The sequence below is a fragment of the Letharia columbiana genome (genome assembly GCF_014066305.1).
Source record: "Letharia columbiana isolate WasteWater2 chromosome Unknown Sc0000041_s0, whole genome shotgun sequence".
Taxonomy (NCBI): domain Eukaryota; kingdom Fungi; phylum Ascomycota; class Lecanoromycetes; order Lecanorales; family Parmeliaceae; genus Letharia; species Letharia columbiana.
The window spans coordinates 1-25,714 of record NW_023501085.1 but is presented as its reverse complement, the minus strand read 5'-3'; the positions used below and the strand labels follow the sequence as shown (position 1 = coordinate 25,714).

The 25,714-nt window shown below is 49.8% G+C and overlaps 12 protein-coding genes across 12 annotated transcripts; 6 read left to right on the top strand and 6 right to left on the bottom strand.

Moving 5' to 3' along the window:
• Positions 1–69: 69 nt before the first annotated feature.
• HO173_009535 (uncharacterized protein) lies at positions 70–1,208 on the bottom strand (the record flags this gene model as incomplete). The annotated part of the gene is made up of 3 exons (XM_037311425.1): positions 70–412; positions 533–638; positions 911–1,208. 3 exons carry the CDS (start codon positions 1,206–1,208, stop codon positions 70–72), a joined length of 747 nt encoding a protein of 248 aa, XP_037161581.1.
• A 1,448-nt stretch (positions 1,209–2,656) lies between these two features.
• HO173_009534 (uncharacterized protein) lies at positions 2,657–3,781 on the bottom strand (the record flags this gene model as incomplete). Its single annotated transcript, XM_037311424.1, has 1 exon — positions 2,657–3,781. The coding sequence occupies one exon, from the start codon at positions 3,779–3,781 to the stop codon at positions 2,657–2,659; it is 1,125 nt and encodes a 374-aa protein (XP_037161580.1).
• Positions 3,782–4,404: 623 nt separating this feature from the next.
• On the top strand, positions 4,405–5,563 carry HO173_009533 (uncharacterized protein; the record flags this gene model as incomplete). Its single annotated transcript, XM_037311423.1, has 4 exons — positions 4,405–4,484; positions 4,545–4,723; positions 4,801–5,138; positions 5,204–5,563. The coding sequence occupies 4 exons, from the start codon at positions 4,405–4,407 to the stop codon at positions 5,561–5,563; spliced, it is 957 nt and encodes a 318-aa protein (XP_037161579.1).
• A 572-nt stretch (positions 5,564–6,135) lies between these two features.
• HO173_009532 (uncharacterized protein) lies at positions 6,136–7,155 on the top strand (the record flags this gene model as incomplete). The annotated part of the gene is made up of 5 exons (XM_037311422.1): positions 6,136–6,190; positions 6,282–6,434; positions 6,503–6,672; positions 6,797–6,903; positions 6,981–7,155. 5 exons carry the CDS (start codon positions 6,136–6,138, stop codon positions 7,153–7,155), a joined length of 660 nt encoding a protein of 219 aa, XP_037161578.1.
• A 2,084-nt stretch (positions 7,156–9,239) lies between these two features.
• HO173_009531 (uncharacterized protein) lies at positions 9,240–10,642 on the bottom strand (the record flags this gene model as incomplete). Its single annotated transcript, XM_037311421.1, has 4 exons — positions 9,240–9,782; positions 9,850–10,067; positions 10,130–10,553; positions 10,607–10,642. The coding sequence occupies 4 exons, from the start codon at positions 10,640–10,642 to the stop codon at positions 9,240–9,242; spliced, it is 1,221 nt and encodes a 406-aa protein (XP_037161577.1).
• A 1,374-nt stretch (positions 10,643–12,016) lies between these two features.
• Positions 12,017–13,111, top strand: HO173_009530 (uncharacterized protein; the record flags this gene model as incomplete). The annotated part of the gene is made up of 3 exons (XM_037311420.1): positions 12,017–12,078; positions 12,136–12,483; positions 12,568–13,111. The coding sequence occupies 3 exons, from the start codon at positions 12,017–12,019 to the stop codon at positions 13,109–13,111; spliced, it is 954 nt and encodes a 317-aa protein (XP_037161576.1).
• Positions 13,112–14,109: 998 nt separating this feature from the next.
• HO173_009529 (uncharacterized protein) lies at positions 14,110–14,584 on the bottom strand (the record flags this gene model as incomplete). The annotated part of the gene is made up of 2 exons (XM_037311419.1): positions 14,110–14,177; positions 14,239–14,584. The coding sequence occupies 2 exons, from the start codon at positions 14,582–14,584 to the stop codon at positions 14,110–14,112; spliced, it is 414 nt and encodes a 137-aa protein (XP_037161575.1).
• A 95-nt stretch (positions 14,585–14,679) lies between these two features.
• HO173_009528 (uncharacterized protein) lies at positions 14,680–15,335 on the top strand (the record flags this gene model as incomplete). Its single annotated transcript, XM_037311418.1, has 2 exons — positions 14,680–14,796; positions 14,847–15,335. 2 exons carry the CDS (start codon positions 14,680–14,682, stop codon positions 15,333–15,335), a joined length of 606 nt encoding a protein of 201 aa, XP_037161574.1.
• A 1,317-nt stretch (positions 15,336–16,652) lies between these two features.
• Positions 16,653–18,506, top strand: HO173_009527 (uncharacterized protein; the record flags this gene model as incomplete). The annotated part of the gene is made up of 1 exon (XM_037311417.1): positions 16,653–18,506. The coding sequence occupies one exon, from the start codon at positions 16,653–16,655 to the stop codon at positions 18,504–18,506; it is 1,854 nt and encodes a 617-aa protein (XP_037161573.1).
• Positions 18,507–18,651: 145 nt separating this feature from the next.
• On the bottom strand, positions 18,652–20,906 carry HO173_009526 (uncharacterized protein; the record flags this gene model as incomplete). The annotated part of the gene is made up of 9 exons (XM_037311416.1): positions 18,652–18,869; positions 18,938–19,112; positions 19,164–19,458; positions 19,507–19,572; positions 19,661–19,724; positions 19,774–19,913; positions 19,965–20,001; positions 20,072–20,749; positions 20,828–20,906. 9 exons carry the CDS (start codon positions 20,904–20,906, stop codon positions 18,652–18,654), a joined length of 1,752 nt encoding a protein of 583 aa, XP_037161572.1.
• Positions 20,907–21,389: 483 nt separating this feature from the next.
• Positions 21,390–22,848, top strand: HO173_009525 (uncharacterized protein; the record flags this gene model as incomplete). The annotated part of the gene is made up of 3 exons (XM_037311415.1): positions 21,390–21,978; positions 22,025–22,400; positions 22,602–22,848. 3 exons carry the CDS (start codon positions 21,390–21,392, stop codon positions 22,846–22,848), a joined length of 1,212 nt encoding a protein of 403 aa, XP_037161571.1.
• A 296-nt stretch (positions 22,849–23,144) lies between these two features.
• On the bottom strand, positions 23,145–24,379 carry HO173_009524 (uncharacterized protein; the record flags this gene model as incomplete). The annotated part of the gene is made up of 3 exons (XM_037311414.1): positions 23,145–23,557; positions 23,617–24,061; positions 24,119–24,379. The coding sequence occupies 3 exons, from the start codon at positions 24,377–24,379 to the stop codon at positions 23,145–23,147; spliced, it is 1,119 nt and encodes a 372-aa protein (XP_037161570.1).
• Between the last annotated feature and the right edge of the window lie 1,335 nt (positions 24,380–25,714).

Genomic DNA, 25,714 nt, shown 5'->3' with positions numbered 1-25,714 from the left:
TCTTACCCGCACCAGCTGTTTCTAAGTCAGCAGGTTGTCCTCTAGCTTCGGTTCAAATCATAGAAAGCATTACTCACGCATTCCCGGGCACCAAAGGACCCTTCCAGCAGTACCAACCCAAGAGCGAAACTCGTTAGATTCGAGCAGCCATCGACCGGTGCCTTTCTGATGTCTACTTAGAGCATCACTTTGCTTGGAGAAGAATTCCAGGGGGGAGAGCCATTTTATCACATCCTGTTCCTCGGAACTAAGAGCTCGCAACTTCTCTTGCTCCTGACTGAGGTGTACTTTCGAAATGCTGTCAAGGATCTTCGTACTGGAGACTTCGGAGTTGTCAATTAGCTTCTTTATGCTTGTATCGACTTGACTCAATCGATCAAGCGACGTTGTAGAAATGTCGAGTTGAAGTGTGCTAAAAAAAAAAAAAAATAAAATATATTTTTAAAAAAAAGGGGAAAAAAAAAAAAAAAAAAAAAAACCCCCCCCCCCCCAACCCCCCCAAAAACCCCCCCCCCTACCCACCCACTTTCACATTGCCAGACTCAGATTGCTTCGAAGATCCGAGATCGTCCGCCGCAGCTTCTCTAGCGTTTTTCGCTGAAATGGATACCGAGCTCTTTGGAAACGTGCGCTCATACCTGATGGTACTTGCGGAGTCAGCGTGCCGTTTTTAGATAAAGACTCGAGTAATGAGAGATGTCTAGAGAACGTATCGAGGATGGATGTTCATAGCATAGTACACAACCAGATTGTCAGACGAATCTAGAAACAGGGCAAGGGGGGAAATTTCCATCTCTTGACACGCAATGTAGTGGTAAGATGACTTTCTGGAGCATGCTAGGAGAAACAATGTTTCCCACTCCCAAAACATCTTTCACGACCTAGACTGAAGCATCAAATAGGTATTAACCTGGCTTAGCATTACGGATCTTCTCCAATTTAGTTCGTAGTCTCTGAACCCCAGCATCACAAGATTTGATGCTTTTTGTGACTCGATCGACGCTTTTGGGGTCAAATAAAGGATGGTGGACCCTCTCGTCCAGCAGTTCGAACGTCTTGTTGAGAGCTATCAAAGATTCCCGCATTTCGGAGACATCAGAAGGCTGATCTTTCCATGCACTGTAGTAGTCGAGGAGACCAGAACACACTGTCAGGCCTAAAGAGACAAGCCCCGCCGCACTTGCAGATATGGAAAGTGGATCGCCCATGACTGCTTTGGTTTACTTCGTAAGAGCGTAGACTGAAAGCTGACAGCCATCCGTACGCCTGAAAGGACCTGGGAGCTCAGGAAGAGGTTGAATCAGCCACTTGCATTGGGAGTGGATGGAAGCCGAAACAACAGATAAGAGAGATAGCGAGGGAGATCGATGAGGCTGAGAATGATCTGATCACACTAGCGCTCAATTCAGCTTAAATAGCCATGCACGGCTTGATGTCTTGCATGAACGACAAAAGCTGAACCCGCGAACACGTCTGCGATAACATGTATATATGTATATATATTCCTTCAAGCTATCATGAAGCCTTATTTCTATATTCGGAAGCACATTCTCATCCGATAGTAACGAGGACTTTGTTGTTGAATCGAAACGTAGGAAGTGCTCCGAGTCTATGCAGAAGCTCACGAGCTTAAGGTCAGTCCGGATAGACGCACAAATCAGAGCTATTCACGACTCGCTTTTGTCGTATCACCTTTAGCCTTTGATTGGAGAAGCCGTGGTCATCTTAGCCAAAATGCCAGCTGTTTTCCCTCGTCAAACGCCGCATTGTAGAATCATCTTTCCTGAATGTTACCAGCTCTCAGGTGTAGTGATCGTCGAAGAACTTAACTGCCTGCCTGCCATCCCAGAGTAATTGTTGATGAAGGACTTTAATCCCTGTCTCTGACTGTTGTAGTTGCATGACTCGAAGAACTTAGTTGTAGATTGCCTGCCTTGTTGCCATGGTGCTAAAGCAGTCGTCATGACTCTGTAAGCCCTAAATCGTAAACCATATAATCATCGTCTTGTTGAGCTCTGAGTGCCGTTGTAGTCGTTGTGTAGAAGGACCCAAGGCTGCTCGCAGTCGTAATATGTAGGGTCATCCATCCTGGACGTTGCCAGCCCCGTTGCCAGCCACATCTGTCTTATCCCATGACTCACATACATGCCATACCAGTCAGACTTGTTCATCGTGTTGAAGAACTTGATCTGCTCGCCTTCGTGACTACCAGTCGTTCCATCTTAGAGCGGCTTTGTCTCTATGTTTATCCTCGTCGCACGTATAACCATATTGGTTATCCCTCCTTTGCGTGTGTCCTTGTCTTTACCCTTAATGTTTGTGGAATCGAGGGACAGCAGTAAATCCTTATATTGTACAACAGTGGCGAAGGTTGGACATGGCCTTCGTCAATATGTCAGTAAGTACAGTTCGTCTAGTACTTCACCATGTTTTCAACTACAGCAGTGGATATCAGCCATGATTGCTGCACCTCGACAACCGTAAAGCTGTCAAAGAACTAATCACACCACCGCAAGAGGATGTGATTGATATCGTAATTCTAAAACCTCTATTTTACCCGTGTAGATCCAGCTACAAATTAGTCCTCCGAGCTCGCTGTTGAAATGCTGTTGACATACTCGCTCCTACCAAAGAACCCATGTGACAACAGGCCTTCTCAGAACTCATCTTCCATTTCCCTCTCGCTTACATGTCCACCTTTCCTCCTTGTTGCGCGGTATGCCATCAACTCCGCCGTATCCTTCTCATACATGGCGTCTGCTACCCTCCTCTCCGCTTTCCCAGCCCTCCTTTGCTTGACGCAACAGAACGCCCACATCCCCACACAGACTGCAATAGCAGCAATGATGGTGCTGAAGATGCCGATTTGCGCGCCGTGGGAGAGGCCCTTGAAGCGCTGGGTAACGCTCTCGGAAGGTGGGGCTGTGAGGATTTTTAGGGCCGTAGAGTTACCGGGGACGGTCTGGATGGATTGCCAGGTGCCGGTTGTGTCGCCGTATTTGTACTCTGAGCCAGTAGAGTAGTCGTTTATGCGGACCGACTGCACAAACATTGTGTACGGGCCCTTGGAGTAATCGATCTCCCCGCCAGCCCATTGCACGGTGTAATTACTATTATCTTTGTCCCCGCCAGCCCAGATGCCTATGCGGACATTCATGGGTGTCTGGGGGTAGCTCGCTCCTCCATTCGCATCGGCATATGCCAGCGTGCGCACGATGGATCCGTCAATATACCACTCCAAACTCTCATTTGTCCATCGTGTCGTGTAGTTGTGATACCCTTCGGTCGGACTCCCACCGTTGGGCAGGGGATACCATTTTGCCCTCTCATATGCATCAGTCGTGTTGCCCTTCCCGTAATAATTATTCTCGGCGTGGGTATCGTTGTTGCCGATAAATTCTTCATCTATCTCATCCAAATCATCGGACTGCAATACCACACTGCTGACCACCCCCTGACCCGGGGCGGCTTTGAGCCAGACCTCGACTTCGCCAAAGAAGATGTAGAATTTGCTTTGGATTGTGGGCGCATCGCCTCTTTGGGCGATAGTGAAGGCGGCGCCAGAGGAATTGTAAGTTAAGGCGCCGGCAGTGGTGTTCCAGAGGGAAGATTCGAAGGACGAGGTAGAATTCAGAGTGAAAGAGGCATTCGATGTGCCAAGGGCTAGGTCAGGTGGGCAGTCGGTGCTGTTGAGGGGGTTGCAGGATGTCCAGGTCTGCGCGGCAGTTGGAATCAAAAGGTAGGGGAGGAGTGTGAGACAGGATACTAGAAGGAGCGACATTGTGAGACTTGCGAGACGTCTGTGACCGTGTGTGATCTTGTTGTGTGACCTTGTGTGACCTTGTGTGACCTTGTGTGACCTTGTATGACCCGTGTAAGGAGTGTGATGCCGAAGGGCCGTGGTTCTATGCAACGCTGTAAAGGAGTGACAGTGATGAGAAGAAGAAGAAGAAGAAGAAGAAGAAGAGAAGGTGGAGCTCTCCACAAACCCCCCCCCCCTCTTCCGCGCCTTTCCCCCTTCACATTCCTGGCGCTGATAGACCCAAATAGGGGTTGTCAGCTGCAGGGGCTGGTATGCGAAATTGAAGTCTGGAATGGATTGGCTGTCCATCCATGCCAAGACCAGGTGCTTCATTGCCAAGAGATAAGATCTCGCCTACATAATACGAGTACAAGTAATGTAATGTAAGAAGTGTGCATAAAGTTATGCACTAGAATATAAAATGGAACACGGCTAATGGTTTCTAAAAAAAGGTATCAGGCTACCAACATATCTTCAATCTGACCGGTGAGGCGGAGCAGCAGTGCAGAGATTGCGCTGACAGAATGGAGGACAATATCATAATGACCACGTCTTGTATCTGGAGCATTGAATGAGTCTTGCTGCCCCTCTTCGAAGCCGACATGTCAGATTTGACCTTCTGTTTTGGCTTCACAGGTGATTTCTACTTCTACTCCCCTGAGAGACCACTCTCCTCCATAATGTAAGTTCATGTCTGCTCGTTTTTGTAATTCCGTCTTCTCATATCTTCTCGGTTGTATAGTTGGGCGCGTGCAACCAAAGACTTTGCCAAGCTCACGGATGTCAACCGCCCCTTGTGTGTTGCTTTAGGGCCAAACCTTGACTGGTTCTTTGGGTACCAAGCCATAGATGGGCAGATGAAATGGACCAGAAGGCGAGAGCAAGGTCCAAATCTGAAACATGGTTCTTTCTATAAATCATGTCCGTTTCCCTCATTGTACCCAGTCACGCATCTCTCAAGTTCCGTTCTAGGAAAGGACCTAATATTAGAATCTTAGGGTCAGCAAGACAAGCCGCCTATGACAATTTAGAGTCATGGCTTCGACTTCATGCATCAAAATCCTGGGATATGGCACAGACCAAAGTGTCGATTGGTCCTAAAGGCAGCTGTTTTGCTACATTCCCGGGTGCCCGTGCAACCTGGAGCTCGATACCTTCAAGTCTGGAGAGACTTATCGATTTAGAACAGCCAAGCCGTACGCCGACGTTGGTCACGTTAGGTGTTAAAGAGACGTGGTTTGCTCTATGGCGGGACGGAAATGGCAGCTGCAATTTGGATTCTGAGTATCAGAAGTTGGAAGAGCTGCTGAGAAGGCATGGCAAGTTGGGAGTCAATGTAAGTTTGCAATTCCAGCGTATTTTCAGGGTGCATAAGAGTCATTTGACTTGCTAACAGAACAGAGTATCGCCCTCTCACCCAGCCAATCAAACCAGTTCGCCGTCTCTTTCAGAGATGGCTCCTCTCATATTCGCGGGCCTGTCTCCGAAGGGAACCTTCGCCAGTTGAACGCCATCATGGTCACCGCCGCCCAATCTTCCCAACAACCACTTGCCATGCAAGTTCAAGTATGCGGCTTGCACACCTCCTCTCCACCAATAGAGTTACCCACTCAGCTATTGAACATGTCGAAAATTACATTTCCAGGTTCCCCTGGAGACAGGATTGGCAGGGAGTATGAACCCACTGCCAAGGGAGTGCAGAAGCGAGCGAAGGCCGCAACGTTTGTGGCAATCAACTCGTCAAATTGTATGATCATGTGATTTGTGTATCGTGGTTTGAATAGTAGCCTGAGCTGACAGCAAGGAAACCCCCGTGACTTCAATGCCGTGTGTCTAGCTAGCTGTCCTTTCCTTGTCACTACCCAAAAAGCCTCGCCATACAAGCAGAATTTTCATGCATCTAGGGTTTCTTCTCACCACAGCTGTCGAATGTATCCCGCGTAGAAGCAGCAATGCCATGATGTCAGGGCCTACTGCTCAAGACATCCGTCATACAACATACATGCACCAAATTGAACTACTTAATTGGCAGGCTGTCAAGGGCTTCAGTGTAGGTATTCAGGTCTGCTTTCTCTTACTACTTATGGGAATATGTTGGCTCAAGGGAATACTGCTATACCTAGCTCTGCGCCCCACCTCCCACCTCCCCTTTAGACTTTTTTTGGTGTAACGCTAGCTCAGCCACATGCGCATCATTGCTGTTTCCCTGATTTTGTCTCCAGCTCATTTTTGGAAATATCAACATTTCATCTCTTCAAAATTGTATATATCCAGACTTAGTTCGCCCAAAGACTATACATTCGAAAGTATATAAGACCCATTCATCAGCCATCATGGGGCTCCTAGACAAACTCAAGCGCAAAAATAAGGGCGACAGCAGCCAAGCAGGTAATTCTTCCCTTGAGTTTTCCTTCGCTTGAAAATGTGTTTTCGTCTGAACTTCTCCATCATAAAATACTGAAGGAATGGGATGGCACAGGAAGCTCTCAGCCATCGCAGTCTACCTACCGGCAACCTGCCCAGTCTACCACCAACCCAACGTCCGGCATCGCCTCCACTGGCACGTCATCTGCCTCTCCCGCCCCCGTTCCAGAGTTCTCAAACGTCTACTTCGACCTCACTGTGAACAATGGTAAATCTGCTTCCCACTTATGTCCCCTCAGCCAAACCGTCTCAGCTTTAACCTCTTGACCTGCACAGGCCCGCCGGCTAGAGTCGTCTTCAGGCTCTACAGCAAGGAAGTACCAATTACCGCAGAAAACTTCCGCGCTCTTTGCACGAATGAGAAGGGATTCGGCTATGCGGGTAGCAGCTTCCATCGGGTTATTCCCGGGTTCATGCTTCAGGGCGGGGATTTTACGAGGGGTGATGTATGTGCACTGCTCTGAGTTATGTCGGGTGAATCATCTGGCCAGTAGAGGTGGTGATGCTACTTGATGCCTCAGGATGCGTTGTGTGCACCAGCTTGCTAATGGCTGCTTGATTGCAATACAGGGCACGGGCGGCAAGTCCATCTACGGTGATAAGTTCAAAGATGAGAACTTTACTTTTAAGCATGATCGGCCTTATCTGCTTTCAATGGCAAATTCTGGGCCCAATACGTGCGTCAACCCCTAAGCCTTTTGAGTCTTACTTCCAGGTGCGAGTTCTGGGAATGCTGAGTCTGAAATACGTGTAGCAATGGATCGCAATTCTTCATCACCACTGTCCCGACGCCTCATCTCAACGGCAAGCACACCGTTTTCGGTGAGGTGATTGAGGGTCAAGAATTTGTGGCTGCTATCGAGGCTGTCGGATCGCCTGATGGGACACCGAGTTCGAAGATAGTGATTAAGGATTGTGGAAGTCTCTGAGAGGAAAGCGCACGAAGAGAAGAAAGAGGATGGATCGTGTATGGCATTGTATTATTCTAGTTGTTGCCTAAAATGTTGGAAGGAAACCACGAGCGTGAAGACTTGTGAGTCCTGGCATTACTACCGTATCCGTATATATCAATATTCCAATCTATTCAAGGAGACAGCTTTCAGCGGTTCCCAAAATAATTGGCGATTTTGCTCAGCGGATCAATGCCTCCTTCTTCGGAAACGGTCCTCGATGACGTTCATACCACGATTTTGCGCCTGCCCGGAAACTAAGGCATTTAGCCGCCGCTCCGGATATAAACAACAGCAGCGTCAGCGCCAAGAGGCCCTTCCATGTATACGGCAGTGACCTGAAATCGAATGTCAATTATGTGTCCAAAGCTTTCTGGCGATGGAGGTTGGGAGAAAATCATGTGTGAAGTAACACCGATGTTTATTCCAGACTTTACACCAGGTGAGAAACCCTTGTTTGGGGGGCGGGGGGTCTATTGGCATGCCCTTCTTCTTTTTCTTCATCAAAATTCTTCTGCTAACGAAGAATACTTTGAGATATGTGTTAATCCTCAACTGCATTGACTGCAAACGTAAGCTGTAAGATACTACCCACCGAGAGGTTTGATAGTTCCACTTCCACACGTCAGAAAACAGCTTATTGTAGAGCTAGTCTGGTTCCCAAAGAACCCATAAGCTGTGCTCACACATTTCGGGCCCTCAAGACCTAGCTGTGGGTGACGTATTTGCGGCTGCTTCAGCTGTCAGCAAAGCCAGAAGATCTAACCCCCGGGAGCTTGTGTTTACTAGTCTAACCTAAGAACGGAAGACGTCCTCTACATCATTCGCGCCCGTTCGAAATGAGCGCTGGTTGATTCGATTCGACTCGCCCTTCGACATGGGGCAAGATCTTGGGCACGCGATTCGAGATGGTGGAGTCTTCGATCATCCGCGACTGTCCGTTCTACGAAGATATACGAGTCCTCTATCGATTGCGACCGTCAGTACTATCTCCTACATTGCGCGAGTCGATTCGATCTATTCTAGATACCACGTCGTCGGCTTCTAGTTCTCCCGGCATGAGGTTTCCTAGGATTGCCGGGACGTCTCAACCCCCTTACCTGCAGTGTTTGAAAAATAAGATCGTTAAACTTCGCCATTTACGCGGTATGGACGTGCGTTAAGACCGGTTGGTACTTTTTATCTCACGGGGATCCAATAGAGCCTTAACATCGATTCATCGGACGCTACTGTCCTCCCACTCCCATGATGATCCTGACTAGGATCGATGAATGTGTGCTTGGAACAAATACGCTAGGCTTGCCATGAGGGTACTCAAGTCGATATATATGTATCTTAACTACATGCTAAGTACTCAATCCAATACAACCGTCTAATCGCCTGAAGGAAGGTCTAGGTGACCCCTACCCGAGGATTAAGGTTAAGCCCCCTTCTGAGTAGGAACACACACATGCATATTTCAACAAGAGTGGTCACTCATGCTGTGAGTCTATTCGTCTCTCATACCATACCCTAGCAGCGGGTGCCCCACGTACAATTTGACCAGTGTCTTCGAGCTTGGCAAAGATTGACTCTGCCTCTGAACCCGCACGCTTGTAAGGTCATCCTTTGCGGGCTAGCTAGACTGGCAAGACCGAATGCTAATTCGCCTGGCTTTCCAGGTGGTGGGGGGACACCTGTGAGTAGATCCGACTACTTCGATTCAAATGAGGTCGAAGGTCTGAGAGCTTGAATCAGCGCTCTTCTATCATGTCTACTGTCAAGATTGGTGACCGCGAGCCTGCAAGGAAAAGTGGCAATGCGAGCCCCGGGTTCCTTTTTTTGTACGTCGGTTTGGGGCACGAAACCTAAAATATATTACTTTTAATTATGGTTTTGCTAAGAAAAAAAAGTTCCAACGGCAAAGAATTCGCCACGATGGTGTTTTTGGTCAATTTCTCAAGGCCCCTGGCCTGACGAGCACTGTCCATGCTCATCGAATAAACTGATTGAAAAGTTCGTGTCCGGGTCCTTGCCCGTAGTGCTTGCAAAAAAATCGGTATTCTCGGCTCAAACTGTGAGCATCATCCAGAACCTCCAACCCAAGCGTTGTAGTTCGTCAAGCCATTGGGCGGACTGTTCGTAATAGCTGGGCCTACTTCGCTGACCACGACATCGCTGCCCCTCACAATGCTGACCGTCACGGCTCCAGTCCTCCCGTTGAATGGCACAGACGAATGAAACGCTCCAACCGCATTCGAAGAAAGAATATCTGTCTCGTTACCTCCAATCTGCACCGTCACTGTCGCAGGGCTTGTAAGGAGTGCGGTGAAGAAGACCTTGTCCTGGACAACGACATTGGGACTTGTGGATGGTTGCCAAGGCGCGTTCCCTGCAGTACCGTCGCTGGAGCCCGCGGCGGCGGGTGAAAGACGGTACCAAAAGTGAAGCTTCTCTTTCGTGATGCCAGGCTGCCCAGTTTTGTAGGCTTGGATGTAATAGGGGAGAAGATCGCGCCAGTGGTCATGGGGCATATTGTTCACGTAAGTTTGCGCCCCCTGGGGGATACCCTGTTCTTTGATGGGGCCAATATAGTGAGATTCACCATAATCATTCCAGGTAAGAATCTATCACGTCAATCTCCTTTTCAGTTCAGGCAGGTGAAGAGCTGCAACGAAATTCTGAGATGCTCACCTCTACAAATTGAGGCTGCACTTGGAGCACCTGCTGCCAGCGATTGTGCCACATGTCGTCTCCTCGCCAGACCCAATTCTTGTCGTACTTTGGCAGGTTGGTATAGAACCACGGAGACACTGGCATCATGTAGGCCTTGGGAGCCGCGGCTGACTGCCAAGTTAAATCGGAGTCATCGGTTTTGTCAACGGCGCCCTGAGGCCATGCGTCCCAGCTGACTAGTGGGCAATTTAGTCTATGACACTGGGATACAGAGACGAGATGAGAGTCGAGGACTCACAGATACCATCGACATATTGCTCGTCAGATGACTTGAAGTCATCAGGCGCAATACTCGTCCACTCTGGAACGAGAAACAGTGGAGTCGATTGGCGAATTGTGGCCCAATCGCTGGCCTTCGCTGTCCCTTCGAATGTGGATACAAGTGGCAACCCATTCACCGTAAATTGAGCTGGGCTGTTGGCGTAAGTACGGATAGTGTTGACGACAGCCTGGGACGACCAAGGTCCCTGGGCTGCGTAGTCAAAGGACAGGAAGACTTTGAAACCGATTTGTGCGGCCGCACCGTATGCTTGCGGTACTTGAGTCGTGGTTGTTTGGTCGGTGGCTCCGACGTTGAGGGCAAATGCGTCGATACCGGCGGCTTGCGCCAATTGCATGTCGCCCACCCAGTCGCTTTGGCCGTAGGCGCTAGCATTGCCAACCTTGAGCAGGTCAGTAAGGCGTCTTCAATCATCTTGGCGTCCGCATGGCTTACAATGAAATGCGCGAATACAGACTTTGGGCCCGCCATCTTTCTAGGATGTCAAGAATTGTTCGCAGTCCCAAGTTCTCCAGTGTAAAACGTGGAAATCGATTAGCAGGAAGGCTTGATGATTTTATATGCTCATAAAGTTCTACATGAAAAATTCATACGTGTCCACGTTGCACGTCCTTCAAAGCTTTTTAAGGAAAGCTGAAATCCACAAGTATGAAACGCTGGGGCGGTGCAAAATCCCAAAGGATTCGTACAGCCCAGTATACTATTTTCACCACATGAATCCAGTGGCAATGCCCTCATCAGGCATACGAATGGGGTATGAGCGCGAGTAATCACATCGTCCCCCATGACAAAGCTTCAACGCCCTCTCGGGCCCTTCATCTCGTGCAGCCGTGAGTGGTCGATGATTCATCCTTCGTTGGTGGCCCAAGCAAGGCATCGATTCCCGTGCATGATTTACCAGGCTGGATATGAGAGCCTTAGTGCCAGGTTTCCATGGAGCGCACGGATTATCTGAAGCCATCGAGAGCTGAGCAGAGCACATGCCCAAGTTGACAGTAATGACGCCAGATGTACGCTAGTGGACCGAAAGCTTAGTAACGCGATGAGCTAATAAGCGCGCAGTAAATCAATTCCCCTCCTATTTCATTATTCTTTCTTTTCCTTCAGCTTTTGACCCGGTCTACATAACGACTCGTCGCTCATGCATCTGACTTACTCAAAACACTTTACAGTCCATGGGCTCGATCTCATTCCTATTGGGGAAACCAATTCAGGGCGTGGAAGGACGCCTATGATCAGACCTGCAGACGGGCACCACCAATTTCTATTGAATCGGGTAGCTTGCGAAAAAGATTAAAGATTTGAGACGAAATGATGCTGCTTCGTTCTGTCGCAGTCAGCTGCTGAGACTCAAAGCCCTCGCTTCCGTTGCCTCACCAGACAAATTTTGTCTGCGTCATGCGGAGAAACAATCCCGTTCACAGCTCCTGCTGGAGTCATGAAGGCGTAAAGCACCAGACCAAATGGCATATGATCAAAGTCTGCGTATACTGGACGCCATCGGAGATGCATCATGCATGTCGGTCTACGGTCAGCAGGCGACCAAAACGTTTTTCTCGCCCTCGGCAAGCATCGGCAATGAAATTTGGTAAGGTTCCAAGGCCGATGAAGTCCATTAGCTTTGACCCGCAAAGAAATATTGAGCCTTGGCGTTCTCCTTAAGTCGTCTCATTCTCGCTGCTGCAAAGTCCATACCCAAAGGTACGAAGATCACGTGAAATCACTATCATTGGCCTTCTATATTTCTACAAAAACTGAACACTTCGTATTGGGATGGCAAGTTACCAGACCTTCGTGTCTGCTCTGGTTTTCCGAGCATGTCTCCAGCATGTCCAGGCAGGTATCATGGGGCCTCCAAATTTCTTGGAGCAGCCACGAGAGCTCAGCTCCTACACCTGCAGAGCGGAGTGAATCATCTTCAGTGCCTGTTCTGGTGCAGGAAAGCAACTGATATGAATTGACAGATGCTCGCAGAGTTCAACGGGGCAGGCAATACTCGGCCATCCAGGCACGTCCTTTTGCCCCTATGTTTGCGAGAACGGTGTTCAAAGCCTTCGTCTCAAAACTGAAATGATACAACCTGTTTCCTCCCACGATCCTTATTTTAGCAGTCGCAAAGGCAACTTTCAGTCCAAGCACACGTCATACGAGCACATTCTTGCGACTGGTGGCCAGGTCTCTAACGGAGCAATTGCCGTCTCTTCAATCAACAACACGGATGGTGTGGGAGCGGGTAAGGACAGCTACACCCAATACTGCGGCGATGGCTCCAAGTTTCCCACTCGTTCTGCGTGGGTATCGTTTGAGAATATGTACGAACGCCTTCTAGAACGTCTTGATGTGGCCGAGACTATTGGCTGAACAAGGAGACCACTGACTGACAACGATCTGCCCAGGTTCAATGACAACAAGCAAATCATGTTCTCCTCTTGCTCTCAGTATTCACAAGCCAATGACGATGGACCCGAGGTTGGATCCATCTACAACGCAATCCAACAAGTTGCTGTTGAGACCAAAGTTGACCATCGCTTCATCCTCGCCATCATCATGCAAGAGTCGGGCGGCTGCGTTCGCGTACCCACATCAAATTATGGCGTTCGCAACCCTGGCCTCATGCAGGACCACAACGGCAATGCTACCTGTAACAGCGATATTACTGGTGTAGTGCAAAATCCTTGTCCCCAAGATGTCGTGACTCGCATGGTTCGCGAGGGCTCCGCTGGTACAAACGACGGCGATGGCCTGGCTCAGTGCATCAACGAATCCGGCAAAGATGATGTCACGGCATTTTACATTGCGGCGAGACTCTACAACTCAGGCGCGGTCGACGGCTCCGGCGACCTCTGCAAGGGCATTGCGACACACTGCTACAGCTCAGACATCGCCAACCGCCTCACTGGCTGGGTTGAAGCACCTCATGGCTGCTCCCTAGATGGCTGAATTGAGGTCTATTGGCAATTTGTCATTAGCAATGGTCTCAAGCAAGAGACAAGGCGAAGTTCAGATAGTACTATTTTTTAGACACGTGAAGCTGGAAAAGGCGGCGGAGAGAAGTGTGAATGTTGATCAACTATCTTTACTTCGAAAACCATTATTGTATTCTCGCCCAATCTTACTTGAAGCAGTATAATATACCAACAGCCACTGAAGCTATCCCTCTTAGACAAAGGCCATGCGATTCTTCTTGCGAAACGCTTATACTAGTTACGAGACTGACAATGTATTATGCGCAACGCAGCACCTGCTGAAAACGCCTTCGCTTTCTCGCGTTTCCTCGGTGGCTCACTAGATGCGTTCTTCATGCATTCCATGACGCTTCTGCTGTAGGTAAGCTAGTAATCGATTCGGCGAGCTTCTCCACGCTGACTCCACTCTCTTCCTGAATCTCAAAAAAAGGCCACTGCCCATAAACGTGAGGATGCAGGGCGCAGCTGAGTGAGAGGATCGAACCGCCGTGACGGAAGGATGCTTCGCCAATCCTTCGCTGCGGCTGGGGTTCAGCTTCATCCCAGTCTTACTACCCGAGCGAGGCCGAGCGGCAGCGGTCTGGAAGCAAAGACTTCAAAAGCGCTCTCAAAAACATACAAATAGACATGCTCACAATGCATGAATGTTGGAATCAAGTTGCGAGTTTCTCTGCGCTCGGATTTGATTGCCCCTTGGAAAGTTGGGCCCAATTGGGAAAGCTGTCGGTACTCAACGATCAAGCTTGAAAGCGCCGCTCATTTGAGCAGTGCATGTGAGCGTCATGTTTTCTCTCGACCTCGGCTCATCATCTCTTGTCCCTCAATGCTCTAATCGTCCAGAATCATTCTCATTCTTCTACCAAACGCTCCGCAATGCCTAGCTTTCCCAACTCTTCATGGCGCATGACGACGCTCATCGTTGCCGGCACTGTAGCTGCCACCGTCCAGGCCTCACCCAGCAAGCCTTAGTTCCTAGCGAGGAAGGATAGTCCTCTTGATCAAGCTGTGCTTCAGCCCGCTTCTCCCATCGAAGTAGCGTCCTGCAGCGGGCCTGTCAGTAGCAATCCAACAGACTATTGGCTAGCTTCAACAAGATCATACCGGAGCTGCCAGAGTCTACGCTCCATTCCTTCCTGGTGACTTCCCCTATGCCGTTTACCGTAACGTGAAGTCGTACAACGCAGTCGGGGACGGCAACGCAGACGACACTCGAAACTTGCAAAACGCCATCAACGATGACGGGAACGGCGGGAGTCGCTACAACGACGAAGTAACCACTCGTCCAGCGGAGGTGTTTGTCCCGGGCGGGACCTATAAACTCACCAAACAGCTGGACCGGCGACTGAATACCATCCTCGTCGGAGACTTCAACAATATGCCGACGTTCAAAGCATTGTCCGATTTCAATGGAGGCACTGTAGTGAACGGTTACGACTATGCGACTCATGACTCGTCAGAGACCACAGCCTTCTTCATTGCAATGAAGAACATCATTATTGACACCACGAGTATTGCACCCGATACTATTGTTCTTGCTCTGCAATGGGAATCGCTCAAGCGTGCCAGCTTACCAATATCAAAATCAACATGCCGACCAACTCCAAAGGTCATACTGGCATTGCATTGGACCAAGGTTCCACCACGGCTGTCACGGATGTTGTAAGTCAACCCGGGCTGAGGATTCATTGGGTCGTTGCTAATTGCTACAGACTATCGTTGGAGGCGCCGTGGGTATCCGCAATTGGAATCAGCAAGTCAATTTCAAATCCATCTCCTTCTCAAAGTGCACTACACGGATTTTCCTCACGGGCGGATTCGTCGCAGTCATTCAGAATGCCACATTCGACACCTGCGGCCTTGGTATAGATGGCGGTAGTGGGGGACCACCAGGCTCAATTATCATCCTCGACTCAACATCGATGGATTCGGGCCCGGTGATCAAATATCATGATTCGTCCAACGATAGTGGCGATCGCAATAACCAGATCGTTATTGAGAACCTGTCTCATGACGGCGGCAACCCGATTGCTGTAGATTCAAACGGTGATACGAAATTAGGCAGCGACCAGACGGTGGCTCCGACCTCTTTCTCTACGGTGCGGCCTTCTGGACCTTCTTCCACGGCGAGGTCAGCACGTGCTACGACTGCGCCGCCACGATCTGTGGAGCGGACTGCATCACGAATCAAGCGAGGGTGACGAACAGTCCGCAGGAGTACGGTCCGGGAGGGTGGGATTGTGGGATTGGGTGTCCCGGGGGGGGTTATTGCGGGATATCTGCCTTTTTCTGGGACGTAAGTGAAGGAGTTGTAGTTAGTCAAGTGGGACTAAAAAGTGTTTGGTACGTTTATCTTGTTTCAGCCTTTGAGGCTGGTGACACTGTGGCAGACTCGTATATGAATTGCTTGGTCGGAGATAGAACGCAGTGGTATCTGAGGGAAGTAAACATTTCTTAACGAGATAGAGGTGCGATTATCAGTTTTCGGACGGACCCAGTAGATACGCTTCCTCTTCTTTCCTGCGCTGGTCAGTTTGTCGAGTATTTTGGGAATCGGACCAGTGCGCTTTCTAGAATGCAATGGTAAGACTTTCGGAAATTCCGGGAGTCCGATCAGCAAAATGAGCGCTATGTTCTAAGCCTCGATACCATACGTTCACTTTCGTGTGCTAGCATGTGTTTTGCAGGGGGACCGAGGGATTCAAGCTAGGACCTGGGTCAGCGCTCCACAACGTTCAGATGATAATCGTCGAGAGCGAGGAATACCATGCGACCGTGATGATTAAACTTCAGTCCCAAATCATCACGAGTGAGGACCACGATACAGGAGGAAATCAAGACGAATGGTCATTTAAACCAACGCCCACAGGTCCATTACAGACTGGTAAGCCCTGCGAATTCATTTTTGGGTATAGAGGTAGAACCGCCCAGCCCACGCATTCAAGATCGTGCGCGCGGAGAGGAGAGGGGCGTGGGCAAGCTGAAGCTTCGAGTTTTGCTACCAGACGAAACCGAGAATTTATTTTTAGTCCGCGGCGATCACTTTTGAAAAATTGCAATTCCATGGCTCCTCCACGTCGATACCCTGTAGGCTTCAGCCTGAGCAAGTTGAGCAGATTTGGCAGATCATATTTTTAATTCAGCACTACTGCACCTTCACGGACGAAGGAGGCACCCACACGAAGGAGGCACCCACACGGATGAGCCGAACCTAAGCGAAACGTTTTCTCCGTCACCCTTGCGCATCCGTGCAGCAAATAAGCCAGGTATACGACATAGTGTTTCGACACACAATCCTGCATCAAAGCTCCGTAAAATTCAGAACGGAGATATGAAGGGAGGCAGGCACGGTGATGCTGGCCTGCTGCTGTGTGTGCGCGGAACGGAACGTCTTTTGCAATCTGCCTTCCTGCCATCTGTTCTCCTCTCCTGATTCTGCTGGACGTGCCCATCATTTCTTGTCATCTTCGACACCTTGAACAACCCTATTTCTCTTAGTGATTCTCCTTCGCCATAATATGCATTCTCTACTACCTCTACTTGCCCTCCTAACCTGGCTTCCCGTCGCCTTCATTGGTGCGACTCCCCTCGTCATACCCTGGAACACAACGCACTCTTACGGTCCAGACGGTCCTTGGCCCGTGATAACTGTCCAAGTCGGCAGCAACGACGCTGCAGGCACCCAGCCCGAGTCAACCGTCGACCTCCATCCCGGTGGAGTATGGGAATCCATGATACTCAGGGAATATTTTTGCAATAGCAACGGCACAAACTTCGGCGATGGCACAAGTCAATGCTTAGCAGAAAAAGCTGGTTTGTACCAGTGTGACGCTTCGAAGACCGCGCAGCACAATATCACAGATGAAGTGGGCCTGGTTTGGCAGTGGAGCAGTAATGTCGTGGATAATGTTGGTGGCGAGGCGGTGAACGTGTTGGATACGATGATGATTCCAACGCTGCAGGGTGCCTTTGCTGTTCACAACAGTACCATCTCCGCCGTGAGTGCTTGGCAGATCGAAATGCCGGATGGGACATACTATTCAGCACAAGTGGGAACCCTTTCATTGGGGTCGCCAGGCACGGGCATTCAGTCATTCAGTGCCACTGCAAGCGGGCAGACGGTCCCAGGGTCCGCCTATGCACAGGGTGCGGTTGCTAGTAACTCCTGGGGACTGCATTATGGATCAGCGTCGCTCAGCCAGCAAGGCTCATTGGTATTCGGTGGGTACGACCAAAGCAGGGCCTTAGGGGATATAGGAAAATTTGAGTTGGCTGCGAATTCAGCAATGATGGCGAATTTGCTTGATGTTCAAATTGGTGTTGAGAATGGATCGTCGCCGTTCAGTGAGGGCTCCTACACCGGCTTGCTGAGGCTGAACGCAAGTTTCAACGGGGTGCAGCCGGCCGTTATCAACCCAATCGTACCCTACTTGTTCATGTCCCCGGAGACGTGCACTGCGGTCACTGAGAACCTGCCTGTAATGTTCAATTCGCAAGTTGGACTCTATATCTGGAACACGACGGACCCACAGTACGAGAAAATCGTAAAGTCACCCGCATACCTTGCATTCGTTTTCCAGAACGCAGGAAACGGCAATCTCACCATCAAAGTACCCTTCCAATTGCTAAATCTCACACTGGAGGCGCCGATAGTGACTCCGACTCAGCGATACTTTCCATGCCGGCCATTCTATGCCAATGATCACTCCGGCAATTACTTCCTGGGTAAGGCGTTTCTGCAGGCTGCCTTCATAGGCATCAATTGGCAAGTGGAGAAGTTTTTCTTGGCACAAGCTCCCGGACCGGGAGTTGGAGCGTCTAGAATCATACCTATCGGCCCGAACGACACGCCGATCAGTACTGATCCTATCGAAAATTTTGCTGCAACCTGGGCAAGAGACTGGACGGCACTTTCCGATATCGACAATAATAGGACTACCACAACACTGCCGACTGGTGCCACTAACGGACAAAAAGGCACTCCGGGTACCGGCAATAGCAAGAATCTCACAGAAACTCCCACTGATGCCACTAACGGACGAAAAGACATTTCGGGTTCCGGATTGCCGAGAAGAACCAGGGCTGGCATAGCTGTAGGACTTGTTGTAGGCGCGTTGGCCATTGCTGGTGCAGTATGGCTGTTCTGCGTGCGCAGGCGCGGGGCAGCTGTGCCGCCACCGGAGACATACGTGCCTCCGGTGCAAGGTATCTGGGTTCACGAGAAGGGTGGAAGGGTTCACGAGAAGGATGGAAGGGACGGAGGTCACGAAATTGGCGAAGGTCTCTCCCATGAGCTTGATGCGAATCACGAGATCCATGAGCTTGATGCGAATCACGAGATCCATGAGCTAGACGTTCGAGGAGGAATGTAGAGCGATTACAGATTAAGTAAAGACGCCAGTCATGTATCAACCAACCAGTCCTTGTAAGAACTGGCTGGCAATATGTTGGGGGTCACCAGGGTATGGCTGTGTTCTTTATCAAGCACAATCCGCCAAAGCGTAGCGTCTGTGTGCTTCATGTCCTTGCATCTTGAAGCATGTCCCTCGTCCAGTCCACTGAATTGAGCCATTCCAGGAAGTCGGGCTCGTCTTGTGGACCCAAGATCGAAGATATAGCAAGATCAGGCGGTGCAGGGTCATGGAAAGCGTTTTTATCTGGATTACACGAGTTTGGTGGAGGCATATCCAGGACCTGATCCAAGATTCGCTTGATGACTTTACGCATGCGAATACCTTAGGATTTGTTAGCTAGGAGGTCAACTCGCGCCACAGAACGGACGAGCTGTGCATGCTGAACTCACAGAGCATGTAGTTGCCTTCCGAAGGGCGTACCCACTCTAAAGCGCCAATGAAGATACTCAGGTTCTGGATGATCTCTGAGCGTGGCAGAGATACTCGCAAATCCTGAGGGAATTTAGACTGCTTCAATAGCTCAACGCTTAGTATCGCGGCTGATGGAGTACCATGGTAGACGATCTAGATGGCTTATTTAGCCTACACCGAGAAAACTCGGTATGGAGAACTCGCCAAACAGACAAATCCTATGGCATAGTTCGTAAGCTTATCCCTGTTGGCACACAGTACAAGGATTCCGTCAAGCATCTTTCTTGCGGTATCCACGAGATCTTGTTTAACGTTAAAAGCTCCCTCATCAGGCAAGCGGTCAATCAGAAACTTGTTCAAGTTATATTCTTGATAGAGTGCCATTTGCAGACTGAATTGAAGGGCTGACTTTGAGCGATGGCGTTCGTTATCATCAGGCTGCCATCGCAACTCGTGAGGCATCTGAGCGTATCTTTCCTCGCAGCGGCGCTTCAACTCTCTGCATTTCTCTCAGCAAGGTTATAGTTTTGGGCTTGAAGGGACTCACTTGCGGCGCATTTGGGTCTCATGAGCACCCAAAGGAGGTCCTAGAGATATTTCAAGAATCTCGTCTCTAATCAAGCTCATGAACATCCACGCTCGGCACACAGTACTAGGGTACATTTTGCCGGAAGTGCTCCAGTCATTTGGGTCGAGCTTACTCTTGATGGTTTCCAATTCCTCGCCTTCCGCCATAGTCTCGTCGTCGCTCAGATCTAGTGGTATCTGACAGGTAGTGTAGCGACGACTCAATTCAGGCGGCCTTCCCATAAACATTGCCAGCTGTTTGTCAGTAATGAATACATAGCAGAAAAGGGTCTTCGAAACTCTGACACCATGAAAGAAGGAGATATGTTGGTAGTTGAGGAATATGCCAAGTCGGCTTCACGATGTAAGCCGAGCGCTGTTACTGCACTGAATTTGGTGAGCTCTGCAGACCCTTTGATGGATTGGAGGTATCAATACCTAGCTAAGCCTCCATGTCTTCTCCAGAGTTGCTGGCCTGGTTTTCATTAGTATTTTCGCTGGAGATGAGAGTGGTGAGGCGTGTGGATGTTTTGGAGAAGGCTTACTGGTGTCTCCTTCGTAAAAGCTCTGCAGCGCATATGCCGCGGACATTAGAGCTGACACGAAATCGTTGACAGAATCAACATCATTGCACAGAGCCAAACAATCTTCGGCACACTCTCTTGAATTCTCTCCAGATTGTCTCTTGTTACACTCGTCTCCTTCTTTGTCACATGCAAACAGAGCATCCCAGTCTGCCACTGTCATAACGGAAAGCCCGAAGATGGTGAACAAGTTACCAACAATTTCCCACCGCATTTTGTGACCTGAAAATGATTCGGTCCATTCCTTCGTGCTAGATGAGGCAGGTAGAGGGTTCATGGCGTTTTTGCAGAGTTCTCTAGACATAATCGAGAGACGCTCGTTGGTCCTGGGCTCTCGCAAGTAGCTTCCATACGTTGACCAGATCGATTCATGACAGTAGCGAATGGTAGGTTCAGGGAGCATCACATCAGCCACAACGAAGTAACGACCAAGTAGTCGATCGCAGATGATTCGGTCTGGATACCTACGCAGTATCCTAATCCCCTGGTCGATATGGTGTTGATTCTCAAGATTACACTTCCCACGTTCGGAAGCCACCGGCTTAGCGATATCATACTTCTGCAAGACAGCGTTTGCTTGAGAAGAAAAATCCTCTTGAGTCTCACCAAGCTTATTCTCTCTAAATATTGCTGAGTAGCCTGACATTGATTGTTTAGATTTAGCGAGGCATTTTCGCAGTGGCTTCTCGTAGAGAGATGTGTAACAAAATTACTGACTTGTAGGTCCCGAGTATCCAGCAGGCTGATCACCAGCGGGTTTCCCCCGCATCAGCCGATGGACGATGAGTATGTACATTGGGCCCAATCCAGTCAAGAGGTCTTGTACCAACGGACGAGACTCTCTCGACAAGCGAGCTATGCCTCAAGTCTGACATTGACGCTTCTGTATCTCCTACAGTGTGCCTCGACATTGGAGCTGGATGGTAGATGCAGCGGTGTCCAAACCTTCTCTGGATGCATCGTCCACATGTCGGCAAGACATGTTCGCACTTGAGCTTCGACTTGCGACAAGGCTCACAGGACTGTGATTTCCAATTTCGACGCAGAACGGACTGACCACGAAGCGACATGATTGGCATACAATAGAAGAAGTGTAGAAATGTTGGCCCAGGAACAAAATTCGTGGGCGTGGGTAAGGCACTACTGTTGTAGAATATTCGTACGGTATCGCATTTGTAAGCAAGATTGATAGGGCTGCTAGCGTGTTGATTCCCAAAACATATGCCCAAGCCTACTCCCTACCTTAGTCTCTACAGGCCTGAAGCTTGAAAACCCAAGTATGGCGCCCCAAAGCAGAGGTCGAGCAGTCTCCTTGTCCCTTCAGAGCTTCGATCTGGCGCAACCCGTCACACCAGCCGAAGAGACACCTCGAGCCCTTGGAATGGACCACGCATTCGCGAGCTCTTCCTCATCAGCGTACGGAGACGAGGAGAAAGACGAAGAGGATGAAGAGGAGGAAGAAGATAGCGGCACCCAGTCCCAATACACGCTCGATGATGCGTCTTCAGATGAGTCGTCGGGCGCCGAGTCAGGCAATGGTGCAGGAGGCCCGGGACAGCCACCATTTCTCCACCACTCCAATTCTTCCTTCCTCATGTCTAATGCCTTTGCTCCGCCGTACTATAACAGACCGCCCACTCCCCTGCCTGCCTCGCCTTCTTTGACGTCACTTCTTCGGCCTCCCTTCTCTACAACGACCTCGCGCCCTACGACCCCAGACAGCTCGGAGAACGATACGCCCAATGACACGGAAGCGGCTGTTGCCAAGTCGGCTCGCATTGCTACAACGGTGCCTAGAGCAAGTCCAAAGGTTCCTACGTACGAATACTACGGCTTCGTGCTGTACCTGCTCTCTTCTCTTGCTTTCCGTAGGTCCACCAGTCTCACCCATGGACTACCCGCTTACTTCGCCAGTAATGTACCTGCTCTGGTCTTACCTACCCTCACCCTTCCTTCACCAACTTGGTATCTACTACTACCCGAACCGCTGGTGGTCTCTTGCCATACCCTCTTTCCTCGTCATGACTCTCGTCTACATTTACGTCGCATTAGCCTCCTACAACACTGGCTATCTGACTCTGCCCATGAGTAGTATAGAGAACATCGTCGACGAAGCGGCGCACGTTGCGGTACTAGACAGCCACGGGCTGATACAGAGGAAGGCTGGGCAGGCTGGAGCTGCGATAGGCATCAACGATGCGAAAGAGGTTGATTGGGGAACACTATGGAATGAGGGTACGGACGCCGTCATGGATGTGCCTGTTGGCGGGGTCTGTGAGATACTCTATGGGTAGGAGCAGACTGCCCATTTTTACTACTCCTATATGGGGAACGTCAACTTCGTGTTGCCGCGGTCTTTCAAACCAGCCCGTGCGTTGCGATACACCACTGTCGCAACAAACTCAGCATCAAAAAGGCGAGATTGAGTCGAGCGAAAGACCTTCAATACAACGATCCTACACTGGTGGCTCCTAAAGTTTCCCTTCGACAGCTTTAGGTCACTAGACGAAGAGCTAGGGATATTGCCTTTGTTTGCGGTTATGCATGCTGGCTTGATCCGCAAGCAATATGACAAAGTTTTCGGATTTCGTAGCGGCAGGAGACCAGTGGCTTGGCAGGTAGGCCTTACATTGCACAACGCACTTAAGTTTAGACCAAACCAGGGTTCTTCTGACCACGCGCCGGATTGCCAACATCCGCTTCTTGGAGAAACCATGTGGGATGTCTTGTGGGACTAGTCGACCAATCCTCGGCATGGTGTACCTGCTCACATGTTCAGGTAGTCGAGTTTCCAAAGGGAATTCAACCGGAACGACAGAGATTCTCCTGTCTTGCTACACGATAAGAACATTTGGTCCGTTGACCCAACATTATTGCGGATCAGGATGCTTTCTGTTGACGCACTTGCTCGATGGATGAGATGAGGATGGTAAGGTACACTTGTATCCTTAAATCTATGTTGCGAAACTATCGATCTATAGTGCCAACCAAAGTTATGCCCGATGGCATACCTGGCCCTCTCTTATTATTATTATTAAACATATGAATCTTCTCTGCTCACTTGAGGTCTTGGGAAACCATAGTCCTCTCGCCCGGGAGACAATGCGCCGGAGGCTGGCGGAGTGTATGCCACACCAGCAAGATTCACAACATGCAGCCCTCCTTTCGTTCCCTGATTGTTCATTCGCTCAAAACGAAGGAGCTCCCGATTATCACTGGGTCTCCTCCCTTTCGACCACCTCGACGACCTTCGGCTGTGCGCGGGTGTGACCTCCATGAAAGTGTCGTTATCATTGATTCCGGAAGAATAGCGCTTGCCTCTGCTGAAAGTGTTCCGGAATTTGAGATGCATGCCAGCAAAGAGTGGCCGGTAGGTCGTCAGGCAAGCGCAGACGACAGCCATGGTTGGCTCCAGTTGACTCCACATGTACGGCGTCGTCAGAGAGTCTGCATGAAACATGTCAATTGGCGTACCCGAGGATAGAGTTTGGGGATCGTGAGCTCACACGTTAGATCGGCCCCTTTGATCAGGGTGACAGTTATGATACGCATCAGGCTAGCCACGCAAACCAAGCCGCCCAAAGCGAAGATGCCCGACAGCATGAGTTTCTGACTTGCTTCGAGCTTCAACCTCCAGACCATATATAACGGCATGAATAGAATCACAACATCGAGCGCCATGTTCGAGGATGCAACTGCCCTGTAGTACGCCTGCAGATTTATGCACTTGTTGGTGAAAGTATCCTCAGGGTTCCACATTCCGGACATAGGGTGGCATTGAAACACGAGGCAGAGGATTGCAGCTATAGCCCATGCAACGCATGCCGTGCCGACAACCCACGTGGCTTTCTTGAATGCCTCGGTGTCGAAGATGCGGCGATACATCAAGAGGATGGAGATTTTGACCATGAGGATTGTGCAGGCGTAAGCAATTAGGGCGGCACTGACAGTCTGACCAGTCTATTAGCAGAGCTTCGAGAGCATCGGGTTGCACATATAATGACTTGCCTTCAGGAAGGTTTCGATCTGGTACAAGTCCAACGTTGCAGCATGCCGACCACCGCCCCCGATGGTGACCATAAGACAGCCCACCGCCAGCATGGCATACGAAGGTATCAAGGTCGCCACAATCCACCAATCATCAGCGGCGAAAGCTGCTTTGCTTCTCCATCGAGCGAGGAGTCGTAAGAAGACAGCAAGCGTTTCGAGGATACCGCAGGCAATGGTGACTTTGATCACAAGATCTCCTCTTGGATTTCCGTCCAGCATCTTAGCAATTGGCCCAGAGTGTTGAATGAAAGATGGTAAGGAAAGAAAAGAAAGAAACAGAGAGGAGCACGTCGCGTCAAGCAATCAAAAGGCAGAAATTGGGGAAGTGGTCATTTTCATTGGAAACCCAAGTGGAAAATCAATGCGCTGTCACCTCAGAGTGTACCCACGCACGAGATCTCAGATCTGCCAGGCATCGTACGGGTACCTGGTCACTCGCGAGAGCCGCACAGACTTTGCAAGTACTGGTTCAACGCACGTTTTACGCATGCCAATGCCAATCTACCCAGATCCATGCACGTCAATGCATCCTGACGCTATCCGCAGCCAAAGAGGGAAGTCCCTAGAATCCTTCCAGAACTTAAATATGCTGCCGCTCCAGTGACACATGAACCTGTTTTTCCTCTTGCAGAAGCCCTAGCGCGAATTCGATTGCGCTGTAGCCGCTGCAATCGTTATCAGTGAGCTTTCATTCAGAGTTTTTGGAACAATATTCGCTCGTGTTCCAGACATCGTGGTTCTGCAAGAGGTACAGCTGATTATGCCGACGATTTGTATTTCCCACAGATGGTGAATACGTCGCAGCCCGTCGACTTGATGGTAGGATGATTGGGTGTTTTTGTGAAGAAAAAGTCGGAAGATAAAGAATCAGCAGAGAAATATTTTTTGGCCTTGGGGCCGTTGGTGCAACGGCGAATGCGGGACGAGACGGCCGCCTTGCTAGCTTACTAACTAGTACTAGCTCCCGAAGCCTTCCCCTCCAGATTGTTTCTGAATCTTATTACGTATGTATGTCATTCCACTCTACTCATTCGTTCGTCTAATCCTTCATCAATCAATCAATCAATCAATCAATCAATCAATCAATTGATTTATTTGCTGATTTATTAAAGCAAAGCTTACACCCTTGTGAGTGAGTATTCAACAACATCTACCAGTCTAAGCGTCGACGAGCACTCCAAAGGTCTTTAAGCGGTTCACATAATTCAAGCTACCCTTCCCACCTTGTTGATTCGGCTCCTATCGCAATCAATAATTATTCTGTATCATAGTTAATAGCTTCCAAACCTAAATCAAAATCAACAAACCTCTGTTTCCCAAATACTCCCTTGCATTTCTGCGGCCATGCTCGGTGTCCGAGTTTGCAGAATACGAAACCAGTGACGTCGCGTTGCAGTAGCCTTGCCTCGTCTTGTATCCGCTACCGCTTGCTGCTTGGGGCTTAGACAGTGCATACCAAAAGAGTCGTTGCATATTTTGCCAAGAAGTCTTTATAGGAGGATCTTCCACCCTCGTCACTGTGGGGGATTCCGAGTTGGGGAAGAATTTCAGCAC